General features: G+C 36.1%; 1 protein-coding gene across 2 annotated transcripts in view; it reads left to right on the forward strand.

Moving 5' to 3' along the window:
• Positions 1 to 12,254, forward strand: part of TMEM260 (transmembrane protein 260) — a 73,286-nt gene that overhangs the window by 44,643 nt on the left and 16,389 nt on the right. For both annotated transcript variants that reach the window (XM_077909402.1, XM_077909401.1), the window contains exons 10-12: positions 279 to 448; positions 2,798 to 2,969; positions 6,187 to 6,335. In XM_077909402.1, coding sequence (XP_077765528.1) covers positions 279 to 448; positions 2,798 to 2,969; positions 6,187 to 6,335 — 491 coding nt within the window. The remainder of the gene's footprint in view (positions 1 to 278; positions 449 to 2,797; positions 2,970 to 6,186; positions 6,336 to 12,254) is intronic.

Below are 12,254 nucleotides of genomic sequence, written 5' to 3' on the forward strand. Positions count from 1 at the left end.
CTCATTGAAATGGCAGAAGTTCAAGGTGCACGTTCCAGAACTGAAAAGAATGTGTGGATCCACAAAGGGAGATTCATGTGTCAAACTGGAAAGGAGACATATTTGAAAACCGAAAAATAAAGTGATGTGGAGTTGGATTGGGGAAGCCAGTGAACAAGACCCAAGTGACAGCAGGCATAAGCAGTGGGTGTACACAGTGTATTTTTTAAATGAACAAGTACCTGACTGATTACATAAACCGGTCAGCAGGATGTCCTGTTTGCATGCCTCTGTCGCAGGTGGAAAGATTCTGGATGCAGAGCAATGCGGTGGTGGCTGTCCTTGCTGGCCTCGGCTTGGCTGCGCTTGTTTCTGAGAGTAAGCGAGTGCTGAACACCAGTGGGCTTCAGTGGTTGGAATGGCTTTCAGCAACTCTTTTTATAATTTACCAAATATATTCCAATTTCAGGTAACACATGCTTATTTTTATGAAAAGTTGCACTCAAACAAGAGATACTTAGATATTTAGATTCTTGGGAATTTATTTGACCTTTAACCTCCACTGGTTTTCAGAGTAAGAAAGCTTAGTCAGAATACAGTGCTTCTTAAACTTTTGAACAGGATCTCAGCATGCATGATGTGTGGTTAAAGAGCATTGCCAACAAGGGCTTGGGTGGGACATATAAACTATTTGTGTATTTTCCTATAAGGAATCCCAGAGATATTTTGTAGGATCTGGAGGTTATATAGAAGTCCATGATCTAAATATCACTTAGATGGAAGTAAAGACATTTGGGTCTTTTTGTATGTCCTAAAATATTTCCCTTTCATACTTCGAGGATTTCAACCTTTTTTTTTTAGATTGTATTTATTTCTTTATTCATGAGAGACACAGAGAGAGGCAGAGACATAGGCAGAGGGAGAAGCAGATTCCCTGCAGGGAGCCTGATGTGGGAGTCGATTCCAAGACCCCGGGATCACACCCTGATCCAAAGGCAGACACTCACCCACTGAGCCACCCAGGCAGGCATCCCAGATTTCATCTTTTGAGTAACTAACACCTGGCCCTTATCTAGTTCACTCCATAGTAGTAAATATTAACTATTTTGAAATAATCAAAGTTCTAAAAGTTTCTTAACCCTTATGCATCATTAGTAGCACTATATGTATTTTTCAAAATATTTTTAATAACCATGCCAATAAAAATCTCAGTCTGGCATAAAGCTTTAGATGATAGCTTTAGATGATAGTTCACTGATTTCCAGCAATATTGAATAAACATTACAGCAGTGGAAGAGTCCACTGGAATTTCATTATAATGAGATTTGATTGATATTTTAAAAGGTCCAATTTCCCCCTTTTAAAAAAGATTTATTTGAGAGAGAGAGAGAAAGAGAGAGCATGAGTGGGCGGAAGGGCCGAGGGAAAGGAAGAGAAAGAATCCCAGGCACACTCTGTGCTCAGTGGCAAGGCCAATGCAGGGTTTGATCTCACGACCCAGAGATCATGACTTGAGCCTAAACCAAGTCTCATACACTTAACCTGCTGAGCCACCCAGGCGTTTGAATGTCCCTTTCAACTTAAGTTTAAAAATTGATGTTCTTTATAATAGCAGGGTAGAGCCAGTGCTAAGAAGCCTGCGTCATCAGGAGGTCCGGTAGAAAGGGGATGCAAGTCCTAGATACAACTCCATAGCTAGCTCAACAAGGGCTTTCAAAGCCCCACCGTGTTTCCCAAGTTTCTTTTATCCCAATCTTCTCCTGACTTGGATCTTTAGGGTATTCCAGTTTTAACACCAGGGATGCTTGTACAGGCTGGGCTGTTTTATTTTGTTTTGTTTTATTTGTCCCAGAGCAATAGCAACTTTGCTAGGTGGCAAAATGTGAGGCATCACCCTGCAAAGTAGAGAATCACAGTAGGAAACAATTGCATCAATTACAAAGGCAAGGGTTAATATTTTATTCCTAGTTGTGTTCATTTGCTTTGTGATGCTAGCCCAATGATTAAATTTTAGGCTGTGTTTCTCAGAACCATTACATGTAACAGACCTGATAATAACAGGAGGACATTGCTTGTTCCATTTTTTGGTGCTTTTACTCTCTCATAGTTTTTTTCTTTTTTCATGGGAAGCTCTCAGAATTCATGCCAGTTTTCTTTGAAGTTAGAAAGTCCACTCTATGATTGAAAGGAGTTGTACTGCTGTTGTTGGCAATAGGCAAAAAATGCCTGGAGAGAAGTAAACAACTTTCCCTTCCTTCTTGTTGGTCTCATTCCCTATGATTTCTCCGCCTAGAAGGAAGAGAAGACCACAGGGAGCCTACGGTTTAGGGAAGTGGCAGAAGGGATCAAGCTTGCATGCAAGAGAGTCAGACCAATGTATCATACAAAGTTAAGCTAAAAATTGGCAGATTTCCTTTTGCATTTCTGAAAATTTCTTTATTTGAAATGGAATTGACATGAAATTACCTTGAATTTCGCGTGAAATCAGAAGCCTTACTTCTTTTAGTGAAATTGGATATCCTTTCAGGAAGAAAAATAACTTACTCTTGAGCACTAACCAATTCCCTTTTTATATAAATGGTCATAAATTCCAAAAGTAAAACAGTACACGGATTTTTATTCAGCGGCACAATTAGTTCCTCCTCTTTTTCTTGCAGATGATAGCATTCTTTTTTCAAATATCCACATCCTCTTAGAAGACATAAATTAGAATACTTTGAAACACTGCATACAAAGAATGGAGCAGAAAATAAACACATTCTCTTTAAAACTGTAGGACTATGTTGCTATTTTAATATTTCCTTATCTTTTTATTTAGCATTTGTGACCAAAGGACCAACTATGTGATTGATAAATTTGCAAAGAACCTTCTAGCTTCTATGCCTCGTGATGCAATTATCTTACTCAGAGGAGATTTGCCAGGGAATTCTCTCCGTTACATGCATTATTGCGAGGGACTGAGGCCAGATATTTCACTAGTGGATCAAGAAGTAAGTATATAAAAAATATACTTAAAACAGGGATCCCTGGGTGGCGCAGCAGTTTAGCGCCCGCCTTTGGCCCAGGGCGCGATCCTGGAGACCCGGGATCGAATCCCACATTGGGCTCCCGGTGCATAGAACCTGCTTCTCCCTCTGCCTGTGTCTCTGCCTCTCTCTCTCTCTCTCTCTCTCTGTGTGTGACTATCATAAATAAATAAAAATTAAAAAAAAAAACTTAAAACATAGTAATCACTTTAAAACAAATATTTTTTTAACAGTAGATAGATACAGTTTTCACACTCTTAGAATATATATCATGTTTTTTTGTTTATTTTAACTAATGGTATAAGTAGGTCATATGAATTGCTTCCTTCTCATCTAAACTGAATGTTTTAAGAATTGATGTTTTTCATGTTAGAATCAAATAATAATCTAGGTCTGTAGTTCATATGACAAACCATGAAAGTACTGTATTGCAAATTTATTTTTAAATAGTTCTTTGAAATTCAACCAACCCAGCCATTCAAATTAACACTGCCCACTGGTCTGGGGATTAAAATACATTAGATTGAATATAAAATAAGTCATGCTGCAGGTAAGTAAACATTTCACTCAAAATCGAAATTATTAACCACGATTCTGCTGTAGAATTTGTGTGTAAACTTTGTTGGTCTTACAACAAAATTATGTTTGGAGGGGACTTGTGAAAATTTCCAGGTCTATTTAAAATAGTCCACTGGAACTGAAGAAATGTATTTTAACTATAAGATTTATTATTTAGGGATCCCTGGGTGGCGCAGCAGTTTAGCACCTGCCTTTGGCCCAGGGCACAATCCTGGAGACCCGGGATCGAATCCCACGTCGGGCTCCCGGTGCATGGAGCCTGCTTCTCCCTCTGCCTATGTCTCTGCCTCTCTCTCTCTCTCTGTATGACTATCATAAATAAATAAAAATTTTAAAAAAAGATTTATTATTTAAATGGTAAATACCTTAAAAAGAACAAATCTATCTCTAGTGTTTTTAGAGCAGTCATCAGGGAAAGAGAAATTCCTAATCTTGATACTAATCTTAATACTATGATTAGTTTGATTGAGCAAATTTTTAGGCATAATACTTAATAAATTTTGTTGAATGAATGAATAATTAGAATCTTTGGAGAAAACTAAAACAGATTTGCAAATATAGGGAAATTTGCAAATTACACATATTATTATAAGCAGTTTGCATTTATATCATCTACACAAATTGATTAATTTGATCTTCAGTCTAGTTTCTGACAAAAGCTAGGCTGTTAGTTGTTAATGTGGTATCCCATCATGATTTTAAATACTGTTTAGGATGGCAGCAACTGTAGTGAGAAGCATGGATTTCAAAGTTAATTAGACCTAAATTCAAGTCCTCATTCTGTCACTTCCAGGATGTGTGATATGGGGCTAATGATTTTTCCTCTCTGAGCTTCTGTTTCCTGATCTATAAAATGGAAATGATCATCATATAAGTTAGGATACTTTTGAATGCAGGAAACAAAATACCTAAGAGTAGCTTAAACTATGGCGTTTTTAATCTCACATAAGAAGTAGTCTGAAGATAGGAGGTTTTAGGATGGATAATATAAGCAGTTCAGTGATGTCAGTGTTCTAGGGCCACTTTTCCACATCCATCTTGAACTGATGATTGCCTGGTTCCAAACAGCACAATGAAGAAAATGCCTCTCCCCTTCTCTCCTCTCCTCTGCCCTCTCCACTCCTTTCCCCCTCCCTTCCTCTTCTCTTCTCTCTCTCTCTTTCTCTCTCTCTCTCCCCACCCTTCTCTCTCTCTCTCTCTATTGAGAGTAACATGAACCCCAGAAACCCCTGTCAGACCTCCTTTTGGGTCCCCCTAACCAGTATTGGGTCATATGCCCATTCTTAAACTACTTAAACGTGGAGAAAAACTAGACCCAAGCATGTAGCTGCCCTGGACCACCTGATCAAAGTCAGGATTGTGTTAGTGAGGAAGAAGAGGATATTAGCTGCTGAGTGGGCAATCAGCAATATCTAATGTAATTATTTTCATACAATAAGGTTACTGTGAGAATTATATGAGAAATATTGAGGTCATCGCATATAGAAGGTATTGAATTAACGTTAATATCCCTAAGAATTGAAACTGTTGTGTCATAAAATTTAATTCAGTAAGTATGTTTTGAGTATTTATAATGTACCCTAGATTAAAATTAATTTGTCATTTCCTAGTTAAATTACTTTTAGGAAGCAAGTAGGACATAATAAGCATAATTGCTCAAAAGGTGATGTCTAAACGATAACAAAACTTTGAAAGTGTAAATAGGAGAATCTTTTCCTTAAAAGAAAAAGTAAATCTGTGCATATAAAAGTATAGTTAAGTATAAATAAAGTATAGAATTAAGAACAAGTGATTTTTCCCAATATTAATGATTTGTTTTAATCAAAAGGACATGTGGGGATATGTAGTTAATTTGGACATACTAGTAAACTCAGATAAATTAGCCAAAGGGTTTTTCTCTTTGAGGTTTAAATTCTCATACATTGAGCTTCTCAAGGGCAGGGATTTTATCTTCTTTCTTGGAGTTGAGCTATACTTGTTTCTTGAGTAAATGGATGAACAAAAGAATAATGACACGTCTCTGTATCTTGTGCAGGTCTCCTAGTTTGGCCACCATAGACATTTCAACTGCAGCAAACATAATTTGAGAACAGCCAGGCACTGTGCTAGATGCAGAGGCACAAAGCTGAAAACATACAGTCCCTTCCCTCTAGAAGCTCACAGGCTAGTGAGGAGTAGGGTCTGAGCTGGGACAGAGGTAGGTACCAAGTGCTATAGGAGTATATCATTCTACTGTGGAACCTTGGGAGGGCGTCAGAGAGGAAGTGATACTTAAGCTCGGTCTGAAAGTTGGGTACACATTCTCTAGCTGTGAGAATGGGGGAGGGTCATTCTGGGTAGTCCGTCTACATGGAGGTGAGATAAAACAAGGTGCTTATGTTACCAATAATAGTTACAGCTTAAGAAATGAAATCCAAGGTTTAAGTCATTTGAGGAATAGTCAGTGCCATATGCGTCACTTGTGCACATTTGTATTTTTCAGTGATGCTAATATTTCATGAGTATATCCACATTTTAGAACTTTTTTGTTGTACTTGATAAACTTGTTTCTTTTTGAAGAAGTATATCAAAAATATGACATCATGTGTTATTTTTCTGATAGATGATGACTTATGAGTGGTATTTACCCAAGATGGCAAAGCATTTACCTGGTGTCAACTTTCCTGGAAACCGATGGAATCCTGTGGAAGGAATATTACCTAGTGGAATGGTCACGTTTAATCTTTATCATTTTCTTGAAATAAATAAACAGTAAGCATTCTTTTCATATAATAGCTTTTCTAAAATCTTAAGCTTTTCTAAAATTGTTTATGTAGCAGCTGTGCCTTATCCAAAAGACCCAATTTTCTACACCTCTTTCATTGTCACTAGTGAGATTATCTTTGTAATTAAATTGAATATCTGTGCATAAATGAGGCCAGGCAGAAATAAATGTTATTGTTCTGGGTAAAGGAAAAATAAAGACAGATTAACAAGAATAGCAAATAAGATCTTAGTACAATTCAGAGAAATTAGAGATGTGCCTGTCTACTTGAAATCATTGCAGGTAGATCGCAAACAATTATAGCTTCCCCTGATCAACACTGTGGCCTCCTTTTAAGTGTAAAGCAAACGTTTTCCAGGAATAATCACTATATAAAAATAGCTTAAGGATTTTTTTTATAAAGGATAAGGCATTTTTGTAAATATGGAAAACACCTACAGTTATGCTGGCTGAGATAACATATGAGAATTGTGAATTCTATACTTAAGAACATAAAATTATTCATAGTTAAGGTCAAGAATGAATAACTCCCTCAGTGGTAGAGTGTTGAACATTTTTCCTATCCGTGAAATGCTTGGGATTGTCCAGAATATGAAGAAGAAAACTTATTTCATAACTTCTATTCTCTTACAGAGGGGACTTGAGAAATTCTTTCTGAATTCCAAAGTTAAATTATCCCTTACTAAGAATATGATAACATGGGACTTTTGGTGTTCAGAGCCTGAGTTTACTGTGGCTCATGAAGTAATAAGTAATGAGCATTAGTGTGCTGTGAGAGTAACATTTAATCATTCTATTTTGGAATAAAATGTCAAGATCCATTAACATCCATAAGTAGGCATTTTTTTGGTGAATTTTATTTAATTCAACCCCACATTTATTGAATCTACTATGTTCCATCTCATGTTAGGCCTTGGCAGTAAAGTGAGACTCAGTTCCAAATTCAAATAGACCACACAATCTAGTTGCATATATACATAGATATGTGTATAAGTGACTATAATGTAATGAGGTAAGCTCTATGCTAGCCAAGCTTTGTCAAGTGTAATACCCAGTTCAATATGTGTTTCCTGAATGGATGATTTTAACTGGGAGCATGGATGAAGAAGCAACTAATTCTGCCTGGGAGCAATCATTCCACATTTAACATATATCAAACGGCCAAGATACCCCAACAACTGTCTGCTGTAGACGCTTGACATGGCCCCTCCTGTTGCAGTCTTTCAGGGAGGGTTTCAGGTGGTGCCTAACATATGAAGCAGATAAATTACATTGTCATCTGGTAAACATGGTAATGTTGGTATGGACAAAATGTTAAAGACTTAAAGACTAGGTAGGAATTTGCCAAGTGGGTGGGAGAAAGCAGATTCAAGGGAAGTGTTTGTGTGAAGTGCTTTTATGAAGTGTTGGAAAAGGCCCGCTAAGTTCTAGCAAAGTGTGGCTCACAGGGCTTAGAGGGTTTGGTGAAGAAGGGATGAGTGTGCAGGGAGGGTGGGGCCCAGATTGTCAAGGATGTTATCCCACAGACATGGATGAGGCATGTCCTCATTATGGAAATGCTGTATGCTCCTTGGAAATTCTAAAAACTACAGACAAGTAAGTGTAAAGAAGAGCAGTATCATCTGTCTTTTAAGACAGATGTCATAGTCTTAACCTGTTGGTAAACTTTTTGGAATTCCATTCAGTTTTAACATCAGTCATTTACTTATGCAAACACATATACATTCTCACACACTCATACTATATTAGGTGGGATCATGTTTAGTTTCCTGTTCAGTTTCTTTTTGCCTAATATGTCATGAGGATTTCCACCTGTACTCAGAAAAATACCTTTATTACCATCATTTCTTAACTATTTAATATTCTCATATGGATGCATGATGACTTAACAAATACTCATTTTTGGACATTTTTGTTGTTTCTAGACTTTGGCTATTATAATACAGCATGGTGATGAACTTTTTTGGCCATCAATTTTTGTTAATATTTTGGATTACCCAAGGCCTCAAGATTAATATTGCTTATTGGTATCAGTTTTTAAAATAAAATTTTTAGTTTAAAAAGTACCATTGTTCATTATAGAGTAAGAAATTATTTTTTTAAACTAGAAAAATATGGTTCTATCATTCAAATACAAATAGATAAAAAATACATTTTTTACAAATTTGAAAGCATATTACAGAAAAAGCCTGTTTTCTCACTAAATGTCATAAAACCATTTTTAATGTTTTTACAAACTGTAAATATTTTTAGTAGGTACATGTACTATATTTTAATAATAGAGGAATGGAAATATTAGTAGATATTTAATATACCTTAATTTTTAACTATCATAAAGTTATAGAGTACATCAGATGATTTTTTGTGTATAGTTTTTCTTTGGAGGAAATGGAAGTTTGAATTCTTAGGATAGATTCTCAGAAGTGAAATTACTAAGTCAAAGGACATGAACAATTGAAAGGCTTTTGACAGAGATTTTTTTCCCAAAGCATTGAACCATCAGCATCCTATGAAAACTCTCTAAATGGATACTTTTTAAAAGGAAGGAAACTAATATTAACACAACTATTTTAACATGCAGTAAAATTTGTCTTTTTTGACATATAGTTCTATGAATTTTAACACATACATACATTTGCATAACCCCCACAACAATTAGGATACAGAACAGACCCATGACCCCAAACTCCCTTGTAGTCATACTATTCCCAAGGCCCTAACTCACCTCCACCCCAAAACCCACTGTTCTGTTCTCCATTGCTATAGTTTTACCTTTTCCAGAATGCCGTGTAATGGACACATAAAATATGTAACCTTTTGACACTGGCATATTGCATTTAGCATAATGGTTTTGACAACCATCCAAGTTGTGCATACTGATAGTCTCTTCCTTGTCATTGCTAAGTAGTATTCCATTGTATAGATATACCACAGTTTATTTATCCATTCACCTATTGAAGGGCATTTGGGTTGTTTTCAGTTTGGAGATAGAGCTGCTATAAACATTCATGTACAGGTTTGTGTGTGAATATGGATGGGATTATTGGATTGTTTGTTTTCTTAACAATTGGGTTTTAAGAGTTATTTATGTATTCTAGGTACAAATCCTTTGTCAAATCTGTGATTCATAAAGTTTGTAGCTTGACTTTTTATTCTCTTTGAAATGTCTTTTGCAGATAAAAGTTTTTTATTTTGATAAAATCCAATTATCATTTCTTTCTTTATGGATCATACTTCCTTTTTTTTTTTTTTTTTTTTTCCTTTTTTTCCGGATCATTCTTTTTGGTGTCATATCCAAGAGCTCTTTGCCTAATGCTAGGTCATAAAGATTTTCTCATGTTTTCTTCTTAGAGTTTAATAGTTTTATGTTTTACATTTCAGATCAATGATCTACTTTGAGTTACTTTTCATAAAGGACAGGGTACTAAGACAAGGTTCTTAGGAGTTTTTTGTTGTTTCTTTCTGGCATATATATGTCAGATTGTCCTCATATTTGCTGAAAATGTCCTTGAATGATATTTGCATCTTTCTCTGGATTTATAAAAAAAATTATTCTCAATTTTGTATTGGTTTTAATTTGATTAGTGTTTTCATAGCATATCTCTTTTTATTCTTTTGTTTTTAACCACCTGTATCATATTCAAAGTGGTTTTCTTATAGACAGCATATATTTAAGTCTTGCTTTATTATCCATTCTGACAAAGTCTACCGTTTCATTGGTGTATTTAGACCATTCACATTTAACGTAAATATTGGCATATTTAGATGTATGTCTACTATTTTATTATTTGCTCTGTTTTTTCCCTCTGTTTTTTTGTTTTGTTTTGTTTTGTTTTTAAATTTTTTTTTATTTATTTATGATAGGCACAGTGTGAGAGAGAGAGAGGCAGAGACACAGGCAGAGGGAGAAGCAGGCTCCATGCACCGGGAGCCCGATGTGGGATTCGATCCCGGGTCTCCAGGATCGCACCCTGGGCCAAAGGCAGGCGCCAAACCGCTGCGCCACCCAGGGATCCCCCTCCCTCTGTTTTTTAATCCACTGCTTCCCCTTTCCTGCCTTATTTTGGAAAATTTGATTTTTTTTTTAGTACTCCATTTTAAATTATTTGAGATTTTTACTATATGCTTTGGCAAATTTTTTTTAGCGGTTGACCTTGAGAATCATGGTACACATACTTCTTCATAGTCTACTCAAGATTAATATTTTATTACTTCAAATGGAATATAGAAAATTCACTGCCATGTAAGTCCCTTTAACCTTGATTGTGTTGTCATATAATATCAGACACGTGATAATTTTTATTTTCAATTGTCATACATATATTTTTCAGTTTAAGAGAAAAAATAGCCTATGATATTTATCCAGATATTTACCAGATCTGGCGTCTTTCTTTTGATCCTGATAGTCCAGTTGCCCTTTCGTATTATTTCTCTTCCATCTGAAGATATTCCTATAGTGTTTCTTTTAGGGCAAGACTGTTAGCAGTCTTAGTACTCTTAGTTTTCCTTTATCTGAAAATAACTTTATTCCTTCTTTGTTTTTGAAGGATATATCTAGTTGGGAAGTTCTGGGTTTTTGTCCCCTGCCAGCACTTCAAAAATGTTATCTTGCATCTTTTTAACCTACATGATTTCTATTTGAGAAACCCACAGTTGTTCAAATCATTGTTCTCTATGTGGAATGTATTGTTTTTCTCTGGCTGCTTTCCAGATTATTTGTCTTCAGCTTTTAGCAATTTGATTATTGTGTATCTGGGCATGGATTTCTTTGAGTTTAATCATTTGGGGTTCACTGAGCTTCTTAAATCTGTAAGATTGTGTCTTTCACAAAATTTGGAAGCTTTTCAGACATTATTTCTTTACTTTTTCTGCTTTACATTTTTTCTCTTCTTCATCTGGAATTCTGATGACATGAACATTAGACCTTTTGGTGCTGTCCCACAGGTACCTGAGACTATACTTTTTTTCAGTCTTTTTGCTCTTGGTTTAAAGTGTATCATTTCTCTTGATCTGTCCTCAAGTTCACTACCTGCTGGTTCATTCTCATTCTCTCTCTCTCTCTCTCTCTCTCTCTCTCTCCTTATATTAAGCCCATCTGTGAATTTTTAATTTCCATCATTGTATTTTTCAGGACTATAATTTCCATTTGGTTCCTTTTTATAACTTTTATTTCTTTGTTGAGATTCTCTATTTTTTCCCATTCATTTCAAGAGTACTTGCCTTTACATCTTGATATATGCTTATAATACATAATTTCAAGTGTTTGACAATTCTAACATCTGTGTCATCTTGGAATTAACATCTATTGATTGTATTTTCCACTGTGAGTTGAGATTTCCCTCGTTCTTCATATGCCAAATAATTTTGGATTGTATCCTGGACATTTTGAATATTTGGGCCTTATTTAAATCCTAAGGAGAATGTTGATTTTGTTTATTTGTTTGTTTAGCAGGCCGCCAGCCAGGTAAATCTCAAGCTCCAAATTCTGACCTGCCTTTTGAGGACTATATATATTTCCAGTGTTGGTTATGTTTTCAAAGCATTTGCAGTGCTGTCTGAATCAATCCCTGTTGCTGCCCATTGCCGAGTCTGGGACCAGGGTGGCCATCTGCCTAGTAGCTCATTTCTCAAACTCTATTAAGGGTCAGATCCATGCATGCTGAGCTCAGAGATAAGCCAGGAGTTCATACACAACTTTATGGGATTGCTCTCTTGACCTCCTTCCTTTCTGTCATCACTTTGGCCCTTCCCCCTCCTGGGAGCCTTCTTTCCAGTTCTCTGGCCAGAAAACTAGGGCTTTAATTTCCCTCTTCTGCCACATACTTCCTATGACTGTGGCTATGTCTAGAACCAGGCTTCCAGAGGACACAGAGAGGTAAAGAGCAGTGAGGATTTGCTTCCAGCTC

This window comes from Canis aureus, chromosome 9 (genome assembly GCF_053574225.1).
Source record: "Canis aureus isolate CA01 chromosome 9, VMU_Caureus_v.1.0, whole genome shotgun sequence".
Lineage (NCBI taxonomy): Eukaryota > Metazoa > Chordata > Mammalia > Carnivora > Canidae > Canis > Canis aureus.